Raw genomic sequence first — 26,017 nt, forward strand, 5'->3', positions numbered from 1 at the left:
GTTATGAACTAAAGTATGTATTTTTAAGTTGTTCACAGGGCTTAGGGCTCCTGCCAGAGGACTGTTACTCTTTGGCCCACCTGGAAATGGGAAAACAATGCTGGTAAGAATCCCTTTTAAATTGGCAAGTTCTATTGAGATATTAAGGGTATAATATGAATAAAAGAAACATTTCATTGTCACTGAGTCTGTTGTTTATGGTTTGCCTTTTGTTGTTATATACTTTCTCCCTCTCCCCTCCCTCCCCTCCCCCCATACTGCACACCTTGTGGGATCTTAGTTTTCAGATCAGGGATTGAATCCAGGGTCATGGCAGTGAAAGCACTGAGTTTAACCACTCAACCACCAGGGAACTCCCAGGTTTTAAGTTAGTTTTTAATGATGAAGATAGGAAAAAAACCATGTATGTTATCTCCAGTATTAGTTTGATACTGGGAACAGTATAATTTTCATTGTTTTCCCAAGTTAAATATTAAAATTTTGCCCTAGAAGAGCTTACCTTACTATATTGAGTATCTTGCTAATCTCTGATTTTTTTTTTTTTTTTTTACTATTTTAGCAGGTTTATTTAAATAAAATAATCAGCCTGATAACAGATTTCTCCCTTTCTTTTTTTCTAATTGAGGCATAACTGACATACAACAGATTGTTTTTTTCTATATCGTTTTGCCAGAAGTTTTTGCTAGGATCTGAATACCTCTTTTCCTGCATGACTCTGCTACAGGGAAAACTAAATAGGGAAAGAGTAACTTTTTCCTTCAGCTGTTTATCTTTCTCTAACCAGATATCTTTTATAACTGGGAAGAGAATAACACACCCTTCTTTTTTTTTTCAACCTGTCCCTTTGACATCTCTCTTAGAGAAAAAGAGAGTGAGAAGAAGCACAGCTCCTCCTGCACCTTTTTCTCATTGCTGAGAAGGAAATACATTGATTGCTATTTGTTGGAAATTGTGTCATACCTTATGTTTTTAGGAAATGTTTTCTAGAAATTAAATTGATCACATGTAGTTATCTTTTTAAAGCAATTGAACTAATATATTTACCCTTCTGATTTTTAAAGGCTAAAGCAGTAGCTGCAGAATCTAATGCAACCTTCTTTAATATAAGTGCTGCAAGTTTAACTTCAAAATATGTGAGTGTTCTTTTTCCAGTATTGTCATGCTTTAAGTTACTGTCTAAATGTTACTGTGTTAAGAATAAATGGCAATAACCTTACACAAAGATGTTTTTCTATGAGTTTTATATCTATTACTTACATATTATTTAAATATCTTCTTTTTTTACTCTTCAAAGTAGAAAGTTATGTGCCTTTGTTAGGCTCGTTTAAGTAAAAGTGAAATTTTTCTGTGAGATTTGTTTGTTAGGGTTGTGTATTAAAATACCACGGACTAGCTCGCTTGAACAATAGAAATTTGGAGTATAGGAGTACAAGATCAGGTACTGGCAGAGGTCTCAGTTTTGTAAAGTAATTAAAAGTAACTATACAGTGATACTTCTCCTGGTTAAATTTTGCTTCCTGTGTGAAATTTTACAAGTAAAACTGTTGTTACAGTAGGTTACCTATATTAGCCTACAACAGAGAACACTGTCCTGGAAGTTAGGAGGTAGGGATGCCAACCTGACTTACCTACGGAACTGGCCTTAAGAAAGTATCACTTGAGGTTTTACTTCCTTTATAAAGTGTTTTGTTTTGTTTTTTTAATGTATTTTCTTATTTTTGGCTAGGCTGGGTCTTCATTTCCGCATACAGGCTTTCTCTAGTTGTGGCAAGCAGGGACTACTCTCCTGTTGCGATGCACAGGCTTCTTATTGTGGTGGCTTCTCTTGTTGCGGAACACAGGCTCAGTAGTTGTATCCCTCAGGCTTAGTTGTTCCTGCAGCATGTGGAATCTTCCCAGATCAGGGTTTGAACCCAGGTTCCCTGCATTGACAGGTGGACTCAACCACTGGATCACCAGGGAAATCTTACAGGGTTGATGTCATAAGAGGTCATCTCTCTCAGTTCCTTCTGGCTCTGGGAATATTTGTTTTGCAGATTCTAAATCTGAGGCTTTTCCTGTTTTTCTTTATAATTTAATTTTCAATAAAAAGTATAGATGCCACCTAGAGGACAAAGTAGTTTTTGTAGTAGATTACCGCAAACCTCATGACCCTTTCAGAGCATAGATGCTTTGGTGCATAGAATGGCTTTAGTATAGTGTTCAAGCCCCTGATAATGTCTTAAGGAGTGTTCATAGACCACCTGGACCACCTAGAAATGCTTTAACATTTATTGACAGTGATATTGTGAGAATGGATTTTCAAGATGTTTTTAGTAAAGCAAGTTTTGTTTAGGAGAGCACGTTCCAACTTACGTGCTTCTATAAATACACCCTGCAGCCTACGGCTTACGGAATAGTGCTGCATCCCTCTGTCCTCTGGTGTTCCCTCTTCTCAGTAGTTATACCCCAATAGTTACTCCAGTCTCAAGTCTTAGAAATGCATAGTGAAACAAGACAGAGAGAGAGATATATATATATATATATATATATTTTTTTTTTTAAGTACTCACCAGATTCTCTTAATAAATAAGTAGTCTATTTACTGGTGTTCTAAGGATCAATCAGTAACCCCCCTCACCCCTATTCTTTAACCAAATCTTTGGTTGCTGCAAAGAAGGGAAGTTAAATTCCTAGGTACTAGATTTTCAGTAGTGAAATTAAAAAAGCTGGAAGGAACAATCTTGCATTTTATTGATTTAACAGTGTCCAATGCCTTGTTTTAGGTAGGAGAAGGAGAGAAATTGGTGAGAGCTCTATTTGCTGTGGCTCGAGAACTTCAACCTTCCATAATTTTTATAGGTAAGAACATGTCTTCCAACAGCTTAGTTGAACATTTGTAAAGTTCCCTTCTTCCAAATGTGAGGGAATGATAAGAAAGATTATTCAGAAGTAAAAAGTTTTTTAAAATTTTTATTGAAGTATAGTTGCAGAAGTAAAAAGTTTTCAAAAAGCACAAGGTTAAAGACTGTCCAACAAATTGAGTAGGATACATTATATTAATAACCTAATGTATCCTAAATGTATAATAAACTAGGTTAATCTCAGATAACTCATGTAGCTTGGCTTTTAATTAAAGTTCCATCCTTGTATTTCCTCTAGATGAAGTTGATAGTCTTTTGTGTGAAAGAAGAGAAGGAGAACATGATGCTAGCAGACGTCTAAAAACTGAATTTCTAATAGAATTTGATGGTGTACGTATTGATTATGATATTTTTATGTGGTAGCATTGTAATGTATGTATTTTCCAATTGAATGGCCCAGATTAGAAATAGATATCTTTATTGTGTTTTTCTTTGTTATTACTTTAAAAGTATTGAAAAAAATTTTGACTTACAGGTACAGTCTGCTGGAGATGACAGAGTGCTTGTAATGGGTGCAACCAACAGGCCACAAGAGCTTGATGAAGCTGTTCTCAGGTAGGGAAATTCATGGGGAAATGCGCACATTTATTACAGATGTATTTACTCCTTCATTCGTCTCACGTATTTCTTCTGTCTTTCATTCTCAGTGTAAAGACTAAATTCATTGTTTTCCTCTCTATATCCATCCTCTGGCTTCTTGTTAGTAAACAAAACTTTTGAGGACAGGACCAGCATGATACCAGGAAAACTGTTTTTAACTTTATGGTTTTAGGCAAATTGCTTATTTCTTCTGGGTTGAATTAAAGTATCTTAAAACTCCAAAACTGATTTTTACCCTGCTAACACAGTTCATGGGAGCTGCATTCTCTCTTCATGTGTTTGAGCAAATGTGTTCCCTTTCTACTGGGAGGACAGTTTGACTCAACATAAAATTCTTGGACCTCCCGTTCCTTTCCTGAGGAATTTGTAACATTGCCTATTGTTTCTAGGACTGGATGTTGCAGTGTGAAAGTCTGAAGCCAGCCTGCTTTTATTCACATTTATGGGTTAACCCAGTAGGGTTAGTGTCTAATCTCCTTTCTACTACTACTTTTACTTTTGTGACCTTTGTTTTTGTGGTGGTTTTTCTTTTCTTTTTTATTGCTTTCCTGTTTTTTGCAGTCCCATTTTTCATCTTCTGTTGTCTTACTTCTTTGAATCTTTCTATCTCATTGAGCTCTAATTTCATAGGAGCCTTTTTTTTTTTTCATTAAATTATTTTCTTGGGAAGATATTTGGTCACAGTTTTAATTTGCTTTATGGCAAAATCCTCTTCTGCATGTTCTTCATTTTATCTATTTTATGTTTACTGTATTCTTTCCCCTCTTTTTTTGGTACTGTTTTTTAAAATCAGTCCTATGCTTTTGTCTGTTTTGCCTATTTTATTTGAATAAGGGGAGTTTTCTTGGAGAATGTAATTTTGAAAGGATGTTGTAGAAGAGCTAGAAAACTAAGATAGCAAGGCAAATATCTTGAATTGTCCTATATACCGTGGACTGGTGGGCCATCTCCCTGACTGACAACAAAGCCGCACCTGGTGAAGAAGTGTACATGTATGTAAATAAGAGACTGGGTCGATTTAGTCTTCTTCCACTGAAAAAGATTTGGCCATTGCAAGACAGCTTGTCCTCTTGCCAGACTGACTGATATCTTCTTACAAAGATGTTGTGTCTTTGAGTTTCTTTGTTCAGTCTCATCTTCCTTGTCATTCCTTTGCTGCTGACTAGGGCCACATGGTCTGCAGAGCCAGTCCTCACATGCTTGTTTAAATGTGGGGAGGTTAGTTTTATTCCCCTCAGAGTGTTCTCTGTTCCCTCTGGAAAACTGCTCTGACAGCCGTGTCTGGAATTCGCAGTGGCGGGTCCTGTCTACATTCACCTTTGTCGTGTAATTTTCACTGCCCTAGGCAGGCCTTCTTCATACATTTTAGTTATAAACATTCCCTACTTTGCTGATGATGGACTTTACGTTTCTGTTTCTGTTGTTCTCGTTGGTTTTAGTTGTTCTTAGTTTCACGGAGATAGCAGAGATCTGTTTCTTCAACTTCTTATATCAGATATTTTGTTTTAAAGTGTTACTACTGTTAAAAAATACAGATACACAAATGGTTAATTTAAATCTGCCAATACTAAGGATTTTTAAACATTAACTGGAATTTTTAAAAATTTTATTGGAGTACAGTTGATTTACAATGTTCTGTTAGGTTCAGGTGTACAGCAGAGTGAGTCAGTTATACATATACATATATCCACTCTTCTTCAGATTCTTTCCCCATGTAGGTCATTACAGAGTGTTGGGCAGTCTTCCCTGTGGTATATACAGTAGATCCTTATTAGTTACCTATTTTATGTATTTAACTAGAATATTTTAAAAGAGTGACTTTTTACATTGATGACTACTAAAATGTATTCAAATGCCTTGAGCACTATACTTAAAGCTTTGTTTTTGTTATTTGCTGTTTAAATTCAAAACTGTATTTCTGAGATTGCTTGAATCCTTTTTTTAGGCGTTTTACCAAACGGGTTTATGTGTCTTTGCCAAATGAGGAGGTATGTATCCATGTTTGAACTTTTTAATTTTAGGCAGAAACAAGACCTACCATTTAATATTATTAAGTCTTCTAGTACATGGTACAGCTGCATTGGAAAGTTTGGCAGTTTCTTAAAAAGATGAACTTACTGTAAGACTCCACGGGCTTCCCAGGTAGCACAGTGCCTAAGAATCTGCCTGCCAGTGCAAGAGACGCAGAGGACGCGGTTCAGTCTCTGGGTCAGGAAGATCCCCTGGAGGAGGAAATGGCAACCCACTCCAGTATTCTTGCCTGGAGAATCCCATGGACAGAGGGGCCTGGCAGGCTACAGTCCATAGGGTCGCAAAGAGTCGGGCACGACTTAGCAACTGAGCATGCATGTAAGACTCCAGAATTTTATTCATAAGATTCTACTGAAGAAATGAAAACATGTATCTATAAAGACATGTACAAGAATTTTTACAACAGCATTGTAAATAATAGCCAAGAACTGCAAAAAAATCTAGTCATCAGTTGGTGAATAGATAAACAAATGTGCTCATTCCGTTTATTGCTAAATGGTACCATACTGTTCCATATGTGGTACTTTCACATACTGTAATATGGATGGACCTCAAAACTATTTTATTAAGTGAGGGATGCCAGATGCAAAAGATTACCTATTATATGATTCCATTTATATGAAGTGTCTAAAAAAAGGCTATTTCTAGAAACATAAAGTAGATAGTGGTTAGCTAAGGCTTTGGGTGGAAGTCAGAATTAATTGCAAACAGACACAGGTGAGCTTTTTGGAGTGATAGAAATGTTCTAAAATTGGATTATGGTGATGGTTGCACAACTCTAATCTTACTAAAAGTCACTGAATTTTAGCTTAAAGTGGGTGAGAGTCCATGTTGTATGAATCCATACCTTTAAATTGTGGCTGTCTATCTCAGACCCTTAACACCCTTGGTGGTAGCAGCAGCTATTTACTTAGTGCTTTATTTGGATTAGTTTTAACTCTTTTAGGAACTTTCAAAAAATTGTCATTTTAATAGATAAGAGTGAGGCTGTAAGAGGTAGAGTGTTTTGTGTGAAATCATAGAGCTTCTAAATGAGAGTTAGGGTTTGAACCTAACTCCTGGATATTTTATTAAGCTAACTCTTAGGACTGATAATTCTTTAATGTTTCTTTTCAGACACGACTACTTTTATTAAAAAATCTATTATGTAAACAAGGAAGCCCATTGACCCAAAAAGAACTAGCTCAACTTGCTAGGTGAGTGATTTGATTTCGTCTATCCTGCAGCTTTTCTTTATTTTTAAGAAGTCTTTTTCTGTTTTGTTTAAGCACACGTCTGAAACGAGTAATTTATCTGAATACTTGTTTCATTCTCTACTTCCTTTATCTTTTCACTTATCTCATTTTCTTATGTATGATACCTAAATTTCAGTTTCTAAATCCTCTGGAAGACATGACCTATTAGCTATTTGCTAATGCTGGTACTATATTTTTTTTAATAAATTTAAGTTGTATTAAAATAATTTTTCAGATGTAAAACGTTGCGTATTTGCCCACACCACCAGGTATTTTCACTTAAACTTGTTCTTTTATATTACACATAATTTTTTTTAAACTTTGACGTCTTCAAGTTTTTTTTAGTAAGTGGTGTATTAAGTAGAAACTGAATATAGGAGATGCACTCATGCATTTTTAGTCATTGGAAAAAACTCAAAAAGTAATTTAAAATATTCAACAAGAATGTGAATAGCTAGTATTGATAGTAAAAACTCTTTGAGTTCCCAGATACCTATGAAAAAAGAACAAATTCAGTACTTGGAAATATTGAGAGCCTTCTTTGTTATTCCAGTAAAAAATCTGCTAATAATGTTTCTGCAGTTATTTAACAGAGTACACGATAAGTAAATGTTTTTTTCCTGTTCTATTTTCCTCTTCCTCTTGACTTCCCTAGTTCTTAGTTCCCTTTAATAATCTTTTGGCTGCCCAGGTGTTCCCACCGTGGCATCCCATTCAGGTGTACCTCTTTTTGCCAGTGTCTTCTACCCCAGACCCTTCCTTCACCCTGTCTGTCCTGTACGGTGTCCTACAGATGAAGAAATCTTCCTTGATTGCCCCTCATTCCATCAAGGCAGTTCTTGGTCTAGATAGAGACTCATTAATCTATAGAGAAGTAATTGCAGTTATGTGTCAGTTGGCCAGCAATGGTTTATAGATGTAACCTCCAGGGCACATTATTTACAACTTAATGGAGTCTCCTGGAGATGCAGTATACCTTAATCTAAAGGAATGGTTCTACTTCCTATTGCCATACACAAAGATAAACTCAAAATGGATTAAAGACCTAAATGTAAGACCAGAAACTATAAAACTCTGAGAGGAAAACATAGGCAGAACACTTGACGACATAATAAATCAAAACAAGATCCTCTATGACCCACCTCCTAGAGTAATGGAAATAAAAGCAAAAATAAACAAGTGGGACCAAAATAAATTTAAAAGCTTTTGCATTGCAAGGGAAACTATAAACATGGTGAAAAGAAAAGCCTCAAAATGGGAGAAAATAAAGCAAATGAAACAACTGAAAAAGGATTAATTTCCAAAATATACAAGAAGCTCGTACAACTCAATACCAGAAAAACAAACAACCCAATCAAAAAGTGGGAAAAAGACCCTTAACATATATTTCTCCAAAGAAGACATACAGATGTCTAACAAACCCATGAAAAAATGCTCAGCATTGCTCATTATTAGAGAAATACAAATCAAAACCATGATGAGATACCACCTGACACTGGTCAGAACGGCCCTCATCAAAAAGTCTATAAACAATAAATGCTGGAGAGGGTGTGGAGAAAAGGGAACCGTCTTGCACTGTTGGTGGGAATGTAAATTGATACAGCCACTATGGAAGATGGAATGGCGATTCCTTAAAAAGCTAGGAATAAACCACCATATGACCCAGCAGTCCCACTCCTAGGCATATACCCTGAGGAAATTGAAATTGAAAAAGATACATGTACTCCAGTGTTCATTGCAGCACTATTTACAATAGCTAGAACATCAACAACAGATGAATGGATAAAGAATCTATGGTGCATATATACAATGGAATATTACTCAGCCACTTTTATGGGATGCATTTGGGTCAGTTCTAATGAAGTGGATGAACCTAAAGGCTACTATACAGAGTGAAGTGAGTCTGAGAAGTATAAACACCACATACTAACACATATATATGGAATCTAGAAAGATGGTACTGATGAGTTTATTTATAGGGCAGCAGTGGAGAAACAGACATAGAGAACAGACTTATGGACATGGGGTGGGGGAGGAAGAAGAGGGCGAGATATATGAAGAGTAACATGGAAAGTTAACAATACTATATGTGTAAATAGATAGCCAATTGGAATTTGCTGTATACCTCTGGGAATTTGAACAGGGGCTCTGTGACAATCTAGAGGGGTGGGATGGGGAAGGAGATGGGAGGGAAGTTCAAGAGGGAGGGGACATATGTATACCTATGGCTGATTCATGTTGACATTTGGCAGAGAATAAAATTCTGTGAAGCAATTATCCTTCAATTAAAATAAATTGATTAAAAAATAAAAAGGGATTGATTCTAATGGTGAAAATTTGAGGCATTATAAGGAACCAGTAGGTTTTGTTTTTAGTGAGTGGGCCTTCCTGTGCGCTTAAAAATCAAATCACAGAACTGTCTGCTTGATGACAAGCAGGGTTTTTAGGGTTTTACCCTCTTATTATGTGGTGATTTTAAATCTGAAAAGGTAAAAATAACTTGTTCTTTCTTCCTTCTTCTTCTCAGAATGACCAACGGATACTCAGGCAGTGATCTAACAGCTTTGGCAAAGGATGCAGCACTGGGTCCTATCCGAGGTAGGAGTTCCAGAGCTTGAAACATTTAGAACTGTTAATTACACCATTCAGAAGTTTAAGAAGTCATTATTGAGAAGTCTTTTTTATTCACTGGAAAGCAGTAAAGCTGAATCAGTGGAAAACTTGATTAAAACTTGATACGGAGTTTCTAGACTTAAGGTTAAGTAACCTTTCTGAGAAAAGCTTTAGATTCATTGGCCACACATGCTCTGTAGCTCTGCTGCTGCTGCTGTTGCTACTGCTTCTGCTGTTTCTTCTTTCTCTTCCTTTTCCTGCTCTTCCATTCTCCTCCTTCCTCTTCTTCCTTCTCCTCATCCTTCTCCTTCCTCCCCTACCCTTTTTTTTCCCCCCACAACACAGAAAATGTGAAACCATTCTTAGCTCACAGACCATATAAAAACAGTCCATGGATCATTGTACCGTGAGCCTTGTTCTAGACAGCAGATTTTGCAACTTGATAGTAGATTGGCAGCAAAAAAAAATAAAAACCCCTCAAGAATAAGAGAGCTTTTTTAAGCAAGTGAAAAAGAATAATAAAGGGAAAATGTTCTTATCTATTTTATGGTTCTTTTCAGTTCAGTATTCTAATATCACTTGAAATTAATGTGTATAAGGAAACATATAAATAGATGTTTTTACTTTTATTATTATATGTTATTTGAAAAATTGCAGCAAAGTGTATCATTCATTGCTTTGTTTTGATTCAAGGTAATTTGTTGATTCTGAAATACCACATCTATCATTCTTAGGTTATGTTAAACTCAGGGTGATAATCACTTTAGAGTAGATGTTGTCAGCTACTTTTCCACAGGCAGCATGGGAAGTAGATGGGTGATGCTCCCAGGTTTGCACTCAGATTACTGGCTATGATGGCAAAGTAGAACATGGAACATGCAACTTCAGAGTATCTCTCTCACGGTCAAACAGACTGCTGCTGCTGCTAAGTCGCTTCAGTCGTGTCCGACTCTGTGCGACCCCATAGACGGCAGCCCACCAGGCTTCCGCCGTCCCTGGGACTCTCCAGGCAAGAACACTGGAGTGGGTTGCCATTTCCTTCTCCCATGCACAAAAAGTAAAAAGTGAAAGTGAAGTCGCTCAGTCGTGTCTGACTCTTAGCGACTCCATGGACTGCAGCCTACCAGATTTTCCAGGCAAGAGTACTAGAGTGGGGTGCCATTGCCTCTTCTGGTCAAACAGACTACTGGTTAAGAACTGTTGCTTTGCTGCTGCTACCGCTAAGTCGCTTCAGTCGTGTCCGACTCTGTTCGACCCCATAGACGGAAGCCCACCAGTCTCCCCTGTCCCTGGGATTCTCCAGGCAAGAACACTGGAGTGGGTTGCCATTTCCTTCTCCCGTGCGTGAAAGTGAAAAGTGAAAGTGAAGTCGCTTAGTCGTGTCTGACTCTTTGCGACCCCATGGACTGCAGCTTACCAGGCTCCTCCGTCCATGGGATTTGCCAGGCAAGAGTACTGGAGTGGGGTGCCTTTGCCTTCTCCGAAGAACTGTTGCTTTAGAGAGTAATAAATATAACCTTGAGAATATATTTTGAAACTCTGGGTAAAGCATTTTAGTCAAGCTTTCATTATGTTGGAGGCATAATATCTTGTTCAGATAGTGAACTCAGAAACATTAGCTAATGTATAAATCATTTGTATTTTGGGGATATGTTAGCTGTTATTCTGAAAAAAAAAAAATTTGTTGGCTTAAAACAACTAATGACTTTTGTAAAGAAGTTGCATTATTTTAAGTTTAGTTTCAGATTTATAGATTCTATTGTTCTTGAGCCATATATGAAGAAACCGATGCCTTCCTAAGAAAGAGTATTAGTCTAAGCATTTATAAATTGTATGTGCTCTTATTATTAATCTATTTTTCTCTTCATATAATGATTCATGTTGAACATATACTTTTAGATTATTGAACTTTGTTAACTTAAACTTGGAAGTCATTTTTTTCCCTAAGTGGCTCATTTTTATATTTTACAGAACTGAAACCAGAACAAGTGAAGAATATGTCTGCCAGTGAGGTAAACTATTTTATAATTATCTTTCTTTTGTCTGGTCCTGTAGATTGTAAAACATATCTTTTGTCTGGATTTTTCCAATTTGATTAGAAACCAGAAAAAATTACTTTTGCTTCATTTCAAAATATGGAGGACTGTCAAATGACGGTCTCCTTTGGTGTCCTTTGGTAATGCACAAAATATATTATATATAATCATTAAATCATTTTCTGTCAAATCATTATATAAATACTAAACAAAACAAACTTATAGACAACTTGAGAATTCTATACATTGTAAAGATGGCTTGTAACAGGTTAACCCCTTGATGTTCTATTCTGTTAGTTTTTCAGTAATGTTTGTTTTCTTTCTTATAAAAGCAATACAGTTTCCATTGTAACATAATTTGTTACATCTTGAAAATATAGTAGGTCCCCTTAAGAGATGCTGAAGCATTACTTTAAAAAAAATTGCCTGAAAAATATAGAATTGGATATATAGAATGATCATAACTATGTATTCAGACATTTTAAATCAGATTTAAATTATGTAACTTATCTCTCAGAGCTCAGATAGCACCTGAGACATTACTAACCAACCAAAGAGACTTCATTCTTGGCATAGAATAGAGAAGAGAACTCCACTGGAGTTCGAGTGTGAACTCAAAAAAAAAAAAAAAACAACAACAAAAACCCCCAGAAACATGGGCTGGAGGATGGCAAGGGGTTTACACATTGCAGAGAGTCCTGTCCAAGTATTAATAGTGAAATCTTAATATAGAGAATGAGTGTACTTGAATTTGAGTACATTTTGGCTGTCCTTTTTCTTCATGCTTCCATGTAAATTTGAGGTTCTTATCTTCAGGCATCTTGTGCATAGTGGTTAGCCAGCTACATTACTAAGAAAGCCTTCACACTTCTTGCAACCACAGCACTTTTCCATTTCAACAGTCTAGTTTACCTGGAGTATGAATGAAGCTTTTTAGGAATAAAGAATTCCACATATCATATACTTTGGTGTTTAGCTATGGTTACCTTTAAAATTCACGTTTAAAGTATAGTTTCATGTTCCTCTTATCTGACTTATTATTTTGATTCCATATATTTCTAATTAAAGATATATTAGTACTAAGTGTCTTGAGGGCTTTTTTACTTATGTATAAATTATTAACAGTATCCCATCTATATATTATTTTTTAAATGTTCTTTTAAAATAAACCTAATATGTGCTTTTCTATCCAAAAAATAAACACTGTACATGAATTCTTTCTTTCCCACACACCACTCTCCCTGCCTTGGACTCAGGACAGGTAAACTTGGTATTTCATGTATATACCCTGGCCCCCCTAGATTAAAATTGAAGAAAGGTCTATTGTGTGACACTTTAGGCCTGTCTTTGTCCCGTGAACAGACCATACAGAATGAAGGAGCTAATCAAGGCCATAAGTAATGAAATAAAACCATCAGCTGACAAATAATTTTTAGTAAGAAGTTGTCTGCTAACTCCTAATCAACTTCTGCAAAATCCACTGAACCCCATGTCTGCAAGCATTCCTCACTCTGTCTCAAGCGCCTTGGCCCTGGCATTTTCTGTGAGTAAGGAATGGCTACCCACTCCAGTATTCTTGCCTGGAGAATTCCATAGACAGAGGAGGCCCCTGTCCATAGGGTTGCAAAGAGTCAAACATGACTGAGCAACTAACACTTATACTTTTTCACTTTGAACCATTCGGAAGGCCACTAAAAAACCTATAAATGGATGCTTGGATACACCTTCATTAGTACCTTATACAAATTTTATGAAAGCAAGTGGGTGGCTGCTTAGGGAATAGGAAAAATTCTTAGGAATCTGTCCATAATTATTTCATGAGATAAGAAACCTGTCTTCTGTTGATAGTGGATTTATTAACCTTTATGCTTTACCCATCCTGAGAATTATACGTATACCTAAACTTCAACATTTTTCTTCTTCATTGAACAAACTCAATTAAATATAGTTCCTATTTTACTTGAAGAATAAATTCAGTCTGTTTTCTTTTTTTAGTAACTCTTCTAGAGTCATGATTTTAAAACAAGGCAATTCTGTGACAATAGGTGTCTATTACCATATAACAAAACTTGCCACAAAATTTAGCAGCTTAAATGACATGTGTTTATTATCTCACATTTTCACAGAGAAAGGAACATGGGCACAGTTTAGCTGAATCCTCCACTTCAAACTCTCTGAGGGCTGCAGTCAAGGCATTGGTCTAGAGTTTCTTACAAAGCTGTAATCAGGATGTTGTCTGGGGCTATGGTCATTATAAGGCTCAAACTAGAAAGATCTGCTTCCAGGCTCATGTGTTTTTTTGTGTTTTGTTTTTTGCCAGATTAATTTCCTCTTGTGTTGTTGGCCTGAAAGCCTCAGTTTTCTGTGTTTATTGGCTGGAAGCCACCTTCTGTTCCTTGTCACGTAGGCCTCTCCAACATAGTAGTTTGCTTCATCAAAGCCAGTGAGCCAGGAAGAGAATAGAGAGTGCCAGCAGGATGGAAGGCATAGTCTTGATAACCTAATCATGGAAGTCACATCTCATCACTTTTGCTGTAGTCTGTGCTTAGGTCCAGTCTATACTCAGGGGAAGGGATTCCACAAGGGCATATATAACAAGAGATGGAATCATTAGGAGACACAGCAGGAGATACCTGCCACATCTGTAAATCAATTTAATTTTATGTTTAATGGGTCACACTTGGCCAGCAAAATCTGCTTTTATATTAAGATGAGTCCTCTCAACTCTACTGTAGAACTCTGAAAAACATTGTTGCCTTCTGGGAGCAAGGCACACCTTGAAATTGCCTATCCCAAGACTAGAATCAGCAACTTTAGGAACCTGGGTTCATTTTAATGCAGAATAATTTAATGACTGTGTGTCAAAATGCATACTGCTTTCTTTTTGTTAGTTTGGGTGTTAGTCTACTCCAATGACAGCTTAAAAATGCAAATTTTTTAAAATATCATTAATTCATTCTAACAGTACATTTATTTCAGTATTACAGTGTAACATATCTACTTGAATTGTATCTTGTATTTTAAAAATATGTAAGCCATTTCATTATTTTAAACTAAATTTTATCTAGCTATTTGGCTGTTGGGTCTTCATTGTGGCACGTGGATCTTCCTTGCATCCTGTGGGATCTTCCATGGTGGTGCACAGACTCTCTAGTTGTGGTGTGTGGGCTCAATAGTTGTGGCACATGGGCTCCAGACTACACGGGCTTTAGTAGTTGCTCTGCAGCCTATGGGATCTTAGTTCCCTAACCAGGGATCGAATCTGTGTCCCCTGCGTTAAAGGCGGATTCTTAACCTCTGGACCACCAGAGAAGTCTCTAAATTTTAGGTAGTACTAAAACTTAAAACTACTGAATTATAAAAAATAACATAATGTACCTTTTTGTGATCATTCCGCTAATAATGTGTGTCTGGTTACATTGTTAAAGTTTTTGCTTCTAATGTATACTTTTATGCAATTTATTTTTAACCTAATGGTCTTAATATTAATAACTTGGTAACAGCTTTTAGCTATTAGTCCTGGCTTATGAGTTGATGTTTATAAAGCACTGAAAGTCTGGCAATAGTGAATACTGCATTAACTAAGTGTTAGTCACTTAGTCATGGTCGACTCTTTGCAACCCCATGGACTGTAGCTCATCAGGCTCCTCTGTCCATGAAATTCTACTGTATAAGTGTCCATTAAATAACTGACCTGGGTCTCCTGCAGAGCAGGCAGATTCTTTACCATCTGAGCCACCAGGGAAGCCCTAATTTAAAAAATATGTAAATACTAAATAATGGCAACCTTTTATAGAGATCAAGGAAATCCATTTTATTTTCTTACTGATTTTCTTAATCTATGCAATGTTGATATTAGAGAGGATATGAAGTAGTTAGATTGGGTTTTATAAGAGTAATAAAAAGAATATACTCAATCTAGATGTCTATCAACAGATGAATGGATAAAGAAATTGTATACATATGTGCAATGGAATGGGAGAAGGCAATGGCAGCCCACTCCAGTACTCTTGCCTGGAGAATCCCATGGACAGAGGAGCCTGGTAGGCTACAGTCCATGGGGTCGCTAGGACTCGGACACTACTGAGCGACTTCACTTTCACTTTTCACTTTCATGCATTGGAGAAGGAAATGGCAACCCATTCCAGTGTTCTTGCCTGGAGAATCCCAGGGATGGGGGAGCCTGGTGGGCTGCCGTCTATGGGGTCGTACAGAGTCAGACACGACTGAAGCGACTTAGCAGCAGCAGCAGCATACAATGGAATATTACTCAGCCATAAAAAGAAACGAATTTGAGTCAGTTCCAGTGAGGTAGATGAACCTAGAGCCTGTTTTACAGAGCTAAATAAGTCAGAAAGAGAATAACAAATACCATGTAATACATACATATGAAATCTAGAAAAATGGTACTGATGAACCTATTGGTAGGGCAGTAATAGAGACATTGACATAGAAAACAGACTTGTGTACCACAGCAGGGGAAGGAGAGGATGGGACAAATTGAGAGAGTAGCATTGAAACATATTCATTCAGTTCAGTTCAGTTCAGTCGCTCAGTCGTGTCCGACTCTTTGTGATCCCATGAACCGCAGCACGCCAGGCACCAACTCCCGGAGTTCACTCAGACTCACGTCCATCGAGTCGGTGATGCCATCCAGCCATCTCATCCTCTGTCGTCCCCTTCTCCTCCTGCCCCCAATCCCTCCCAGCATCACAGTCTTTTTCCAATGAGGTGGCCTAAGTACTGGAGTTTCAGCTTTAGCGTCATTCCTTCCAAAGAACACCCAGGGCTGATCTCCTTCAGAATGGACTGGTTGGATCTCCTTGCAGTCCAAGGGACTCTCAAGAGTCTTCTCCAACACCACAGTTCAAAAGCATCAATTCTTCGGTGCTCAGCCTTCTTCACAGTCCAACTCTCACATACATACATGACCATGGGAAAAACCATAGCCATACGTAAATAGTAGCCAGTGGGAATGTGCTGTATGACGCAGGGAGCTCAACTTGGTGCTAGAGGGCTGGGAGGTGGGAAGGAGGTTCAAGAGGAGGGGACATATGTATACCTATGGCTGATTCATGTTTATGTATGGCAGAAACTAACAACATTGCAAAGCAGTTATCCTCCAATTAAAAATAAATTTTAGGACTTCCCAGGTGGCTCAGTGGATAAGAATCCACCTGCCAATGCAGAGGACATGGGTTTGATCCCTGGCCCAGGAAGATTCCACATGCTGGGGAGCAGCTAAGCCCGTGTGTCACAACTACTGAAATCTGCATGTTCTAGGGCCTGCAAGAGTGGCCCCCACTCTCTTAACTAGAGAAAGCCCTCAGGCACCAATGAAGACCCAGCACAGCCATAAATAAGTAAAATTTAAAATAAATTTTAAAATGTAAATTAAAAAAAATACAGATAAGTATCAGTTGAAATTTTGTCTCCAGTTCTTAACTTCTTATTTGGGGGCAAAATATACATGTAAATATGTGATAATTTTTAATTGACCACTTTGTGCCAGATTCCATTTTGTCTTTTAAAAATGCTTAGGTAAAAATTAGGTATTTATTAACTCATTTTTGTTTTATTCTGTATTCTCAAAACCAATTAAAAGTCTCAGAAAATAAGACCAAATTAATATGAAAATGTATTACAAGCAATAATAATAAAATTTTAGACATACGCATCCTCCATGTTGTATTAAGAGCAATATTTCCTTCAGAGTCCCATGTGCATCTTGTTAACTCCTTTTCCCTTTCTGAGAAACGTGAATTTAGCTAGAGTATGCTTGTGGTGAGTGAGACTTGAGAATGTAAAATTTCATGAAACTATGCAGAAGAAAAATTGGAAGGAGATAACCCAAATAGTGGTTGTATATCTGAGTAGTGGGATTGTGTTTATTTTTTCTGATTGCGAATATTTTGTCTAGTTTTCTGTAATGATTGTGTTTTGTTTTTATAGTGGGAAAATACTGGGATTTAAAATGTTAATACCTAAGAAGCCAAACACATGAAATGAAAGTATATTATTTGGTAGGATTTCTTAAATAGGAAACGTACCTAATATATACTAATATGTAAAATAAGATGATTGACATGATTTTCTAAGAATACGTCTATATATATTTTCACATTAATAAAGCATTTTTAGCCACCATTGGGTCAGCTATTGTATATGTGATAATCATTTGTATTGTGTGCTTTTTTTTAAATCTAGATGAGAAATATTCGATTATCTGACTTCACCGAATCCTTAAAAAAGATAAAACGCAGTGTGAGCCCTCAAACCTTAGAAGCATACATACGTTGGAACAAGGACTTTGGAGATACCACTGTGTAAGCCTGCAGAATGTTTACTTTTCAAGAGAAAAACATACCATCTTCGATGAATACTTTTATCAGCTACAGAAAGTCAGCCTAAGTTTACAGGACTTTTCAGAGTCTTACAATTACTTGTGCACCCCAGAAGATGAACCATAAAATAAATTTAAATAAAGTATACAATGCAAATGGAATATTTTTGTTTAAGGCCTTCTTGGCTTGATGGTCATGGCTATCCCAATGGGCACTGTAAGTCAGAACACAACAAAAACTGAATCTGGTCTTCTTTACCAACGTAATCGTAATGTAAATAGTAATTTGTATATTATGTTGCAGATGAAAGTGTTCCAGAGACGGGGAATGGTAGAAGACACAGAGCCTTTGGTGGTTTGTCTTCTGACATCTTTTCTTAAAATAGTCATTTTTCCTGTTTTCATTTCCTACTATTGTCTTTACTATGGGTGATTGGAATGCCAAACACTCTGTTTCTTTTTTTTTCTTTTTACAAATTGTGTGCCAAATGAAACTTTTTCCTATGTAACAGTAGTAGGAAAAAGAATTTTGAAGGTTTTTTTTCTTCTTCATACATCTACAGACATTAAAAATGTTTTCTTTTCACTTTTTATTTTTTCTATTACCTTTCAACCAAATAATTTGGAGAGCAATACGATAGCAACAAAACAAAACAAATTTAGTGAAAGAAGGAGAAATTTTGAAGTTTTCAGATACTCTGTCATATAATATGTAGACCAGTCCTCCTGTGATCTGTAGTATTTTTTTTCTAATATGTTTGTCAGAAATCTATTGTAGACTGTTAACTTATTCCTAATGGAATTTATTTTCTGCTAGAATTATTCTAATATTTAAGAAAGCCAGTTTTAACCACTATGAAAGTGGTTCCTGTGCAAGAGAAGGGAAATACTGGGAGTGAAGACATTTCTAATTTATTGCTTATTACTTCCTTACTGTTTACAGGATAATTACAAGCCAGTGGATCTACCATGTTTTATTAATCCCTCCAATGAAACTTTAAAAAATTACTGAATTTTTATACATTGCATACATTTTATAGGTTTCTTGTGCTCACTTTGTTAACTAAAAAGTTTTAGTCTGTTAATCTGCCTTTTGTTCCCCAAAAATGTACAGTAATTCCATTTCTTGTTTGTATGTGTAGGTTTTTGTTATAAAAATGTCCTTGTAGGAAGTAGAGACTCATATCAAGGCCTTCTAAATATTGTAATAAAGGCAAATGGATATTTGCCATTAGTTTACTGGTTAAAAGTTTGTTTACAGAAATCGTCTTTGGTGCTTTTATGTAAAATGTCATGGGTGGAAAGAATAATTTTATAGTAGTAACAAAATTTTTTTTTTTTTTAGGAAAAATATCTTTGGTTTTGAGAAAATATATTAAAGTTAACTTTCCCCCACTAGATAAGAATTTTATAATGAAGAAACCCATACTTCTTAACTTTACTCTTTCTTATCTTAAAGATTTATCTAAATGTAGAAGATGTATGATTATATGCTGTTTGTAGCTATAACTTAAATCATGTCTCCTCTAATCATAGAACTCCCTGGATAATAAAAATGAGGGTTGAGATAAATAGAAAAAAAAATTTTAAGCCAAAACCATGATATTTTAGGTCATGAGTAGTATCTTTTTAAGGTCTCAAACATTATAGCATCCATTATAAAATACTGATAATGAAAGATGATGAAAATATACACAATAAGTATGATGAACATCCCAAATTAAAACATTTTCAATAAAGCTCATAAAATTTCATTTTTAAATTTTCATTTGGAAAAAGATTATTGATGAGTAGTAAGTTGTATTAAAAGTCCATGTGCTTTAAACTTACAACTTTTAAACTACAAACTCCTTTAAAATTGTCATAATATTATATACATTAATTGTAGCTCATTTATTAGGAAAAGTTTTAGATAACAGACTTCACATGTTACGTAAATTAATATTGTCATAAACATTGAGTCAGAATTATAGTACTGTATGCACATCCATCTATGGAAGTTAATTTCCTGATCAAGTCTGAAATTGAACTTAGTGCTAGAGAACAATTTTCTTTGACTTACATGACCTAAGTTTTATTTTAAGCTGTGTTTCTCTCATAGAAGGGCCATAAAAGTAGAGTAATTATATGGTAGGACGTGTAAGGTTTTGGTTTGATCTTTTTCAATAAAGATAGCAGTTGCTGAGGATTTCAGAAATAATATTAGACTTAGATTGTGACCTTGTAGATTTTGCATTGAGCTCTGTGTCATATTATTTAGTAAAAGGTAATGTTTAAACCTTAGTGTGCTCTTCATGTTACTATGGCAGAGTTTTGTAAACTAAATTAAAACTTACTGATGTACTGGACTTTGAGCCAATGGAAAGAATCAGTATTCTCTTTCCAGATATCTTAAGGGTAAAAGCTTATTCTAAGACAGTCTGCCAAATGGGGTTATTAGGTTTCTGACTTGCAGATATGCTTTGTGCTTGGAAAGAATTGGAGGAAAAGCAGATACTAGAACTCTAATTTAATATACAGCAGTCTTTGTTTATAGTGTAAAATTCATTATATTTTGTACAAAAACTAATTCTTTTGGCAGAATGAACCATTTACAGTTTGTTTTTGGACTTTGAGTCAACGGATTTTCCTTCAAATACTTGTCTGAGTTTTACTCTGGACTTTTGTACTTTTCTTCAGAAGAAATGAATTAAAAGATTCAGCTGCATAAGTGAGTTTTTATCCTAATGGATTGGAAATAAATTATAAACTTTATTTTGCCTTTAATTTATTTGAAACTTTTTGAGATTTCAGAGGTTGTAGTCTGGTATTGAAAGAGTAGCTTGTATTGAACCGACTCTTGCCAATAACAATTACAAACTCTGAACAAGATATAAAAAGCTGTGATTAGAAGACTAGAGAGCAGTCAAAAATGGGCAAAACCGGCACAAAATCATATACTAGAAGAAATCCACATTAACTGGGTTTCACCATGAGAGCCACTTGCAGCATCTGCAGTGTGCTTGGAAATAGAATTCAAGGAGAATGTGACAGTCTTAATGAGCTGAGGAGTCAGTTAGTGCTTCTAGAACAGTGTGAAATTGGGAGGGAAATTTTGAAAAGGAGAGATCTAAGTCCCAAAATCTGCCTGCAAATTCTTTTCAAAAGCTTGTTGGATTCTGAAATTATACCTGTGCAGTGTGACAGTCAAAAGAATCCAGGAGAAAGCAATAGTTGAAATCCAGAGTAGTTGTAGCAGTTGCTGGAAGAATAGAGTTTGAAATTCAAATTCCAGTAAGAGGGGTCTAGTAAACACTCTGGTTTTCCATTGACACCCAGAAAGGGCCATGGCTTAGGAGGAAGGACAGCATCCTAGAATAAGGGCTGTACTTTAGAACTCTGGGCACAACTGGAAGAAACTCACTGAAACAAAGCTTAAAATCAGGCTTTCACAACATCAAGGTTATCCATTAGTAATTTAACAGCTAGCCAGAATAAAACATTGTTAAAACAGAATCCAGAGCCTTTACAACATATTAATTCACAAAGCCCAGCAAAAATAATAAGCATATAAAGAAAAATTATATAATCCATAATCAACAGAAAATCTATGGAAGCAGAAACACAGATGACTATTTTGGAATTAACAGAAGATTATTTAACAGCTTTAAAATACATTAAAAAATTTACAAGGGAAAATGATGGATTAATGGATTAGGATTCTTAGCGGAAAAGTAGAAACTGAAAAGCAAATAGAAAGTCTGTGATTATAAATTATGAAATGAATGACAGTGTCTGAAATTTGAAAAATCACTGGGTGGGCTTAACAGTAAACTGGGTACATCAGAGATAAGAAAACAGGAAGGCAGTTAATATAATGATCAAAGTGAAGCACAGAGAAAGAAAGAGATTTCAGACCTGTGGGACAGAATCTGTCTAATGTACATGTACTTTGAGGTCCAAAAGGAGAGGACTGGGAGAGAATGGGGCAACAGAAATATTTGAAGCAGTAATGCCTGGAATTCCCCAAAATTGTTGGAAGACATCAACTTACAGGTCCAAGAAGTTCAGTGAACTCCAAGCAGAATAAATGCAACAAAGATCACATCTGAGTACATCCTTTGCAAAACACACACACATGCACAAAACCAATTAAATATCAAAAGCAGCCAGCAAAGGGAAATGACATTACACTTGAATAAAGCAAAAATGGTGGGTAACTTTATTTGAAACAGTGGAATCCAGGAAATGATGGATTGACATTTTTAAAGTGTAAAAATTATACAATACTATATAAAAAAAAGGTGAACAACGGGCCTACAGTGTAGCATAGGAAACTATATTCAATATCTTACAATAACATATCATCAAAAAGAATCTGAAAGAGAATATATAACTGAAATCACTTGACTATACACCTGAAACATACGTTGTTCAGTCGATTAATCGTGTCTGATTCATTGCGACCCCGTGGACTGCAGCACAATAGGCTTCCCTGTACTTCACCATCTCCCAGAGTTTGCTCAAACTCATGTCCATTGAGTTGATGTTGCCATCCAACCATCTTATCAACAACACTGGAACTCAACTATACATCAATTTAAAAAATAAGTGCAAAAATAAAAGTTAACCTAAAATTTTGTGTTTACTTAGAATGTTGATCCATAGGTTACAGTTTTGCCAACTCTCTGATCTATACCCAAAAATATTAATATTTTGTCTTATTCTGTCTTTGCAAATTCTCCTTTCCCCTCCTCTTCCTATTCCCTTTCTTCTGCCTTCTTTTTCTCTCAATGAATATTACAGAAAAATGATGTAAACTAACCTGTTTTCTTAAGTTACACAAATGGTATCATTTATATGTACATAACCCTTTGTGGTCAGTTTTTTATTTTTTACTAAGAATTTTCTTTTGAAATTTAACTAGGTAGATTTGAGTTAGTTCATTTTCCTTGCTCTATAATATTTTGGTGTGTTTACGGATTATTCATCATTCTCCATTGGTTGACAGTTTAAAAAAAATAATAAAGTGACAATGAAATTAATTTTAAAAAATAGAATGTTCAGAATACATAAAAGTCATTCCAGTTGTACAAAAAGTAAGAGAATTTGTTCTTAGCAGGCTGACATAGGAAATTCTTTAAAATAGACTGTTTTTAAAAAGTTATTTATGTGGCTGCTCCAAGTCTTAGTTGTGGCACTTGGGATCTTTGATCTTCATTGTGGCATGTGATCTAGTTCCCTGACCAGGGATCAAACCTGGGCCCCCTGAATTGGGAGCTCAGAGTCTTAACCACTGTGGACCACCAGGGGAAGTATCTAAGAAATTCTTTGGGCTGATGAAAAGGAATCCTCCAAAGGAATCCACATCTCCAGGAAGGATTTAAGGACTTTGGAAATGATATTGTCGTTCAGTCGCGCAGTCTTGTCCCACTATTTGCCACCCCATGGACTGCAGCACGCCAGGCTTCCCTGTCCATCACCATCTCCCGGAGCTTGCTCAAACTCATGTCCATTGAGTCAGTGATGCCATCCACCCATCTCGACCTCTGTCATCCCCTTCCTCCTGCCTTCAGTCTTTCGAAGCATCAGGGTCTTTTCCAATGAGTCATTTCTTCCCAAAGTGGCCAAAGTATTGGAGCTTCAGCATCAGTCCTTCCCATGAATATTCACAATTGATTTCCTTTAGGATAGACTGGTTGGATCTCCTCGCAGTTCTCCAACACCACAGTTCAAAAGCATCAATTCTTCGGTGCTCAGCCTTCTTTATGGTCCAACTCTCACATCCATACGTTGCTACTGGAAAAACCTATTTTTGACTATACAGACCTGCTGGGGTCCAGCCCCGGCTGATCCAGGGTATTCAAAGGAGAGACGGCATCGGCGACCTATTTATTTAAATATGCATCAAAGATATAAAGAGTAATAGAATGAGGATAGCTCAGTGAGGAAATTCAGTGGAGAAAAGAGGCTGAAATAAGGATAGCTCAGTAGGAAAATTCAGTGAAGAAAAGAGGCTGAATAAAATTCCAAAGCAGGGAATTTACGTCACCTACGAAGGCCGCAGGCGTCCTCCTGTTCTCCCGAAGGAGAGGAGACACTAAGGCCTCCCCTGTCAGATCTTAGAAGCCCAGGCAAAATTAGTAGGCTTGATGAGCTTTCCCGCCTCAGAGGAAAAATTCAACCAGAAGGTGATAGAAAGAACGACATGGGGAGACCAAGTTTTGGTGAACAAGGCCCACACTTTATTTTCCAAAGTAGTTTTTATACCTTAAGTTATGTATAGAGGATAATGGGGAAAGGGGTAGAGTCATGCAGTAAGCCAGGCTTTCTTCCTGCAAACTTATCATATGCAAAAGTTTAGGTGATTTGCATCATCTTCTGGCCCGGAGGCCTGTTAACATTTTAAAACCCTTTCTTCAGAAAACTTATTTTTTTCTAAAGGTGATTAGTCAAGTGCCACCCTCCAAAAGCATTAAAGTTGCATTCCTATAGGGCAAAGGTGTGGTGGGCTATAACAAGAAAAAGAATTAACTCAAGGGTCCCAGGTTACAAACATTAAAGCTACTACTTACACCAATTATATTAATCAATACACTGCCAGGGACACAGCAGGTAAGGGATATGGAGACTTAGCAACAAACATTGGCCCAACAAGTGAAAAACCCTTCACCAATACAATTTCTAATCAATCTTTTAACTGCTCAAAGGAATCTGTATTTAGACAGTTTAGAACATCTCATGCTTCTCACAGTTGGGAGGCTCTGAGCAATCACATGTGGCCGGAAAAACCTATTCAGGCAGGCTAGAGGACTTGCAAAGGAGTTTGTAGGTTGAAACACTATCACACCCAGGAACTTTATTAACTGGAGCTGTAAGTTAACTCTTTTTTTCAGAGAGAGGTAGTGGGGGACAGCCCCCTGTAAAGTCAGAGGTGTAGGTGAGAGCACAAAGCGGAAAGTAGGCAGACTCTGGTTTTGGGGGTAGATGCTCGAGAATTTCCAGGGGGACTCCTGAGGCTTGATCCCACCTTTGCGTACGCCGAGCCTCCTTCCTCATGACCTTTGCCACGGGCGGAGTTCCTCACGCTGGCTCCCGGCAGTGATAGAATTCCGGTTGAGCTATTCCAGATCCTGAAAGATGATGCTGTGAAAGTGCTGCACTCAATATGCAATATGCCAGGAGATGGCTCCCGGCACAGACCTTGGTTGGCAAAGTGATGTCTCTGCTTTTTAATATGCTTTTTAATATGATGTCATAGCTTTTCTTCCAAGGAGCAAGCATCTTTTAATTTCATGGCTGCAGTCACCATCTGCAGTGATCTGGGGACCCAAGAAAATAGTCTGTCACTGTTTCCATTGTTTCCCCATCTATTTGCCATGAAGTGATGGGACCATATGCCATGATCTTAGTTTTTTGAATGTTGTTTTAAGCCAGCTTTTTTATTCTCCTCTTTCACCTTCATCAAGAGGCTCTTTAGTTCTTCTTCACTGTCTCCCATAAGGGTGGAGTCATCTGCGTAGCTGAGGTTATTGATATTTTTCCTGGCAATCTTGATTCCAGCCTATGCTTCATCCAGCCTAGCATTTCGCATGATGTACTCTGCATATAAGTTAAATAGGCAGGGTGACGATATACAGCCTTGATGTACTCCTTTCCCAGTTTGGAACCAGTCTGTTGTTCCATGTCCAGTTCTAACTGTTGCTTCTTCACCTGTATACAGGTTTCTTAGGAGGCAGGTAAGGTGGTCTGGTATTCCCATCTCTTTAAGAATTTTCCAGTTTGTTGTGATCCACACAGTCAAAGGCTTTAGCATGGTCATTGAAACAAGTGGATGTTTTTCTGGAATTTTCTTGCTCTTTCTATGATCCAATGGCTGTTAGCAATTTGATCTCTGGCTGCTCTGCCTTTTCTAAATCCAGTTTGAATATCGAGAAGTTCTTGGTTCCTGTACATTGAAGCTTCACTTGGAGAATTTTGAGCATTACTTTGCTAGCATGTGAGATGAGTGAAATTGTGTGGTAGTTTGAGCATTCTTTGGCATTGCCTTTCTTTGGGATTGGAATGAAAACTGACCTTTTCCAGTCCTGTGGCCACTGCTGAGTTTTCCAAATTTGCTGGCATATTGAGTGCAGCACTTTCACAGCATCATCTTTTAGGATTTGAAATAGCTCAACAGGAATTCCATCACCTCCACTAGCTTGTTCATAGTGATGCTTCCTAAGGCCCACTTGACTTCGCAGTTCAGGATGTCAGGCTGTAGGTGAGTGATCACAC

The 26,017-nt window shown here is 36.8% G+C and overlaps 1 protein-coding gene across 4 annotated transcripts in view; it reads left to right on the forward strand.

Moving 5' to 3' along the window:
• The window catches only part of SPAST (spastin), a 55,623-nt gene extending 36,462 nt beyond the window's left edge, over window positions 1-19,161 (forward strand). For 3 of the 4 annotated variants that reach the window (XM_027554964.1, XM_027554965.1, XM_027554961.1), the window contains 10 exons: window positions 29-103; window positions 1,062-1,133; window positions 2,766-2,841; window positions 3,142-3,233; window positions 3,379-3,458; window positions 5,449-5,491; window positions 6,651-6,730; window positions 9,297-9,367; window positions 11,354-11,394; window positions 17,626-19,161. In XM_027554964.1, coding sequence (XP_027410765.1) covers window positions 29-103; window positions 1,062-1,133; window positions 2,766-2,841; window positions 3,142-3,233; window positions 3,379-3,458; window positions 5,449-5,491; window positions 6,651-6,730; window positions 9,297-9,367; window positions 11,354-11,394; window positions 17,626-17,748 — 753 coding nt within the window. In that variant the 3' untranslated portion in view covers window positions 17,749-19,161. The remainder of the gene's footprint in view (window positions 1-28; window positions 104-1,061; window positions 1,134-2,765; window positions 2,842-3,141; window positions 3,234-3,378; window positions 3,459-5,448; window positions 5,492-6,650; window positions 6,731-9,296; window positions 9,368-11,353; window positions 11,395-17,625) is intronic. The other variant, XM_027554962.1, reaches the window with a different exon arrangement.
• Window positions 19,162-26,017: the final 6,856 nt, after the last annotated feature.

Source organism: Bos indicus x Bos taurus, chromosome 11 (assembly GCF_003369695.1).
Source record: "Bos indicus x Bos taurus breed Angus x Brahman F1 hybrid chromosome 11, Bos_hybrid_MaternalHap_v2.0, whole genome shotgun sequence".
NCBI lineage: Eukaryota > Metazoa > Chordata > Mammalia > Artiodactyla > Bovidae > Bos > Bos indicus x Bos taurus.